Source organism: Epinephelus moara, chromosome 9 (assembly GCF_006386435.1).
Source record: "Epinephelus moara isolate mb chromosome 9, YSFRI_EMoa_1.0, whole genome shotgun sequence".
NCBI classification, from domain to species: Eukaryota; Metazoa; Chordata; class Actinopteri; order Perciformes; family Serranidae; genus Epinephelus; species Epinephelus moara.
Genome location: NC_065514.1, coordinates 5,054,640 through 5,058,891, shown reverse-complemented (window position 1 = coordinate 5,058,891; position 4,252 = coordinate 5,054,640). Strand labels below are relative to the sequence as shown.

General features: G+C 38.9%; 1 protein-coding gene across 3 annotated transcripts in view; it reads right to left on the bottom strand.

The window, feature by feature from the left end:
* mef2ca (myocyte enhancer factor 2ca) overlaps positions 1-4,252 on the bottom strand; it is a 46,982-nt gene that overhangs the window by 8,315 nt on the left and 34,415 nt on the right. For 2 of the 3 annotated variants that reach the window (XM_050052602.1, XM_050052604.1), the window contains 4 exons: positions 2,148-2,291; positions 1,320-1,512; positions 1,158-1,202; positions 828-994 (listed from right to left, as the gene is read on the bottom strand). In XM_050052602.1, the coding sequence (XP_049908559.1) occupies positions 828-994; positions 1,158-1,202; positions 1,320-1,512; positions 2,148-2,291 (549 nt within the window). The remainder of the gene's footprint in view (positions 1-827; positions 995-1,157; positions 1,203-1,319; positions 1,513-2,147; positions 2,292-4,252) is intronic. The other variant, XM_050052605.1, reaches the window with a different exon arrangement.

Sequence of the window (4,252 nt, the reverse complement as noted above, 5' to 3'; positions counted from 1 at the left end):
AAAAAAGTCATAGTATAGTATGTCATTCCAAATCATGAAAAAATGTCACAGTATAGTATGTCGTCCCAAATCATGAAAAAAAAGTCATAGTATAGTATGTCGTCCAAAATCATGAAAAAAGTCATAGTATAGTATGTCGTCCAAAACAATGAAAAAAAGTCATAGTATAGCATGTCGTCTCAAATCATGAAAAAAAGTCATAGTATAATATGTCGTCTCAAATCATGAAAAAAAGTCATAGTATAGTATGTCGTCCCACATCATGAAAAAAAGTCATAGTATAGCATGTCGTCTCAAATCATGAAAAAAAGGTCATAGTATAGTATGTCGTCCAAAATCATGAAAAAAGTCATAGTATAGTATGTCGTCCAAAACTATGAAAAAAAGTCATAGTATAGTATGTCGTCTGAAATCATGAAAAAAAGTCATAGTATAGTATGTCGTCCCACATCATGAAAAAAAGTCATAGTATAGCATGTCGTCCAAATGTGATAATAGAATCGTAGTATCGTGAACATTTTTCTGCCCTGAACTTATTTGACAGCTGTAGTTACTTTGCAGGTTCAGATTTAAACACCTACCAGCATATAAAACACAAGTGACTGTAAATAAACTATCCAGTAATATGGAAATCAGCCGTCCACTGTATTGTTCATATTGTTTGGTAATTTAAGGATCACTTACCAACATCAGATCAAAGTCCTCACACTGGAGAGCAGCATTAAAACACAGACTACAGTGAGTCTCCATGCAGAAATAACCAACACAATAAAAACAACATAAAGTAAAATAAATGTGGGTGGAGTAACGATGAAAGCAGCACTCACAATGGTGGGCATGTTGTTGCACTTGTTGGAGGGGGGCATCAGTGTGCGGAGGTCAGGCTTGCGGCTCATGCTCATTGGAGGAGGACTCTTGTCCTGCATGTTCTTGGAGACGCCTCCTGGAGACAGCAGCCCGGGCGAGGTGCAGTGGTTACTGTAGCTGCTATTTCCTGGTGACAGGTGGAGGTTCATGGTCCAATCAAGATTTCATCATAACAATAATAAAATTAAAGATGTAATTAGGTTTTTCCCCCCCTGACCTAATATCAAGATACAATGCTGATTAATCATGAGTTTAACAGGTGTAATAAGACAAATAAAGCACAGTCTTACCCACAGTGGAGACCACGGTGCTCGGCAGCTCTGAACCCATCAGTCCTACACACACCAAACACAACACATGTTCACATACACAGACGTCATGTGTTTACGATTGTAATCTGCAGCATCAGAGTTTGACTGGCTGAATCATAATTTGTGTTCATATATTGGTACCTGCGTTCCCAGTGCTGGAGGGCCTCTGAGGGGACATGCTGTTTCTCTGCAGGGAGGGGTGTGTGTGTGAAATGGGCAGCAGGTTGTGGTTACCTAAACCACAGTTGATACCAGGGTGGGAGTACAGCAGGCCGCTGGGGTTATTCCCCGGGATGGAGACGCCCATGTCGTAGTTGGAGGGCAGCAGACCCTGCTGGACGAGACGAGACGAGAGAGAGAGAGAGAGCAGCTGGTTAACATCACGAGACACATCATTATTATCTTGTCTCGTCATCGGTTATTGTATTGTTTTATTTATTTATTTTTTCATATGCCTCAGTCTAATCTACAGGGCAATTAGTTGCCAACTGTGCTGATCTGTTTCAGTGATGGTATCTTATCTTTATCTTATTTTGATTCAAACAAAATCCAAGCTTGTACACAATAACAGTTCTTATAGATTATATATTGAAGCCGAATTGACAAGAACACTGTCGACATATGGCGCCTTTTATCTTGTGGTTCTAGAGTTGTGTGTTTTTGCAGACACGTGAGAAATTGTTACAATTTCATATTTCTTAAAGGGAGTTTGGTGTGATATTTTCCACCAGGAGCAGGATGGGAAATCATCTAAAAAGGAATCCAGTTGTAGTCAAATAGTGACCCTGTAAGATCCCCAGTCTTTGCAACATGTTATAGTGTGTGACCAGATACACACTTTGTCTTTAGATGTGAGAAGATGTACGTAAGTCTTCCAGTGTGTGGCAGCCTTATCTGCACCATGAGCTCAGACGTACCCATAAACGTCATCTCCGTGTTGAATCTAAAGCTTCTAAAGGTGGAACTTACACAGATTCTCTGTCTGTTGATCATCAGGTCGATGTCTTCGTTGATTTTACGGTATTTGTCGTCTGACTCTGGGCTCTGGCCTGCAGAGTCGTCGGCTTCGATGTCGGGGCTGTCGCAGCCGTTTAAACCTTTCTTACGCAGCGTCTGCACACAAGAGCACAAACAAACAAACACGTCAACACATCTGGATAACCTGAGAATCATAAGTCAGTTACCATGCACTCTAGTTATACATGGAGATGATTGGCTCTAAGCTGAAACAATTAGTCGATTCATCAATTAATCAATAAAGAGGAAATTCATCTGAAACAGTGTCGATCATTCATGTGATAAATCTCATGGTTCAGCTCTACGAGTGACACCTTTCACTTCACACAGTCGTTAAAGATATTGTCGATTATAAATGAGTTTATTTACAGAATAAGATGAACACCCTTCTTAAAGTAAAGTAATCCAGCTTGTCATTTTCTCTGTCATATTTTTGTCAATGTTTTTTTTTAAATAATTTTCTTATTTAACAGGACATTGCAGAGTAAAGAGGTAAAAGTTAATAGCAGGGGGAGGACACAACACCAGCGACAGAAAGTAAAAAACATGGACTCGGCTAAGTTTAAAAAAAATAAATAAATAAATAATAATGATAGAATAAAAACAAAAACAATAAAGTTGAATAAACACTCTCAAACATTGTGCTCTGATGCCAAACCAGGTGTGCCGTGGGATATTTTTTATCACAGCAATATTCAACTGGGCCTGTACAGAAAGTTATGAATTAATTTTTAATTCACTGTGTCAGTATGTTGTGCACACCCGTGTCTGAATAAAGAGGCAAACTCTGGCTAAAAAATGTAATTTAATTGAATTTAATTTAAAGAAACCTTCACAGGGAACTTGTCTGTCGCCGTTCGAGTGTGGGAATTATTAGTGTGTGACACATCTAAAGCCCTGAATGGCAGGGATGATAATATTTAAAGGAGAAAGCTGTGAGAGGGACGATGGATCGCTTTATTGTACGGAGCAAATTACTACAAAGCACCAGGGAAGCCGACTCACCGAAAGAAAAGAGAAAAGAAAACCAGTGCATTCATGCATCAATAATTATAATCCAATGATTAAATATATATGATTCTGAAATGGACCACTCTGCATAATTAGTGCTTTTACCTTGACTAATTTAAGTATATTCTGATGCTCATACAGGAGGTAAGTTACTATAGAAACCTTTTAATGCACAAGTATTGTTTGTAGAGTAAAAAACAATGTCTGTTTCAACCACAAGAGGGCGCCATCTGAGCAGAAATCCATCAAAGAGACTTCACAGTGTGTTAGACACAAGACTTGGAACAATCAGACCTAAAACACTGTTTTAACAAAGTTTATCAAGAATAACTTTTTGTGATTTTAACGGTGTAAAAATAGAAATGAATGCAGTGTGGATGTGTCAGACGTGTCGCTGTGTCTTCAGCTCAGTGCTGTGAAATCTCTCCTCTCATGCAGGCATCAGATGATGAAGGTGTGTGTGTGTATTTGTTCAAGGACTACACTTCAATAAAGTACTTCAAAATGTTACTTGAGTATTTCCATTTTCTGCGACTTTCTGCTTCTACTCTGTTACATTTATTACATGGCTAGTTACTTCTGATTCATATTAAGATTGAGGATAAAACTTTATTGATCCTGGGAGTAAAAAACAAGCTACTGAGGAGAATATGAAGTCATTAAACTGAGCTCCACCTTCACCAGCTGCAACATTAAAGTGATGAACACATTAATTATAATCCAGTAGTATGATATATATTAATCTGCATGATGAGTGGTTTTACTTTTGCTACTTTTACTTGTAACAGTATTTCTACAGAGTGGTATGGATACTTTTACTTAAGTCAAAGATCTGAGCACTTCTTCCACCACTCTGTGTGCGTGTGTGTGTGTGTGTGTGTGTACAGTATGTGGTTTGGCTCTCAGCGTCCTGCTTCAGCACTTCACAGCCCATTAGTTCTGTCTGTCACTGGATGACTGCAACACACACACGCACACACACGCACGCACACACACACACACACACACACACACACACACACACACACACACACACACACACACAC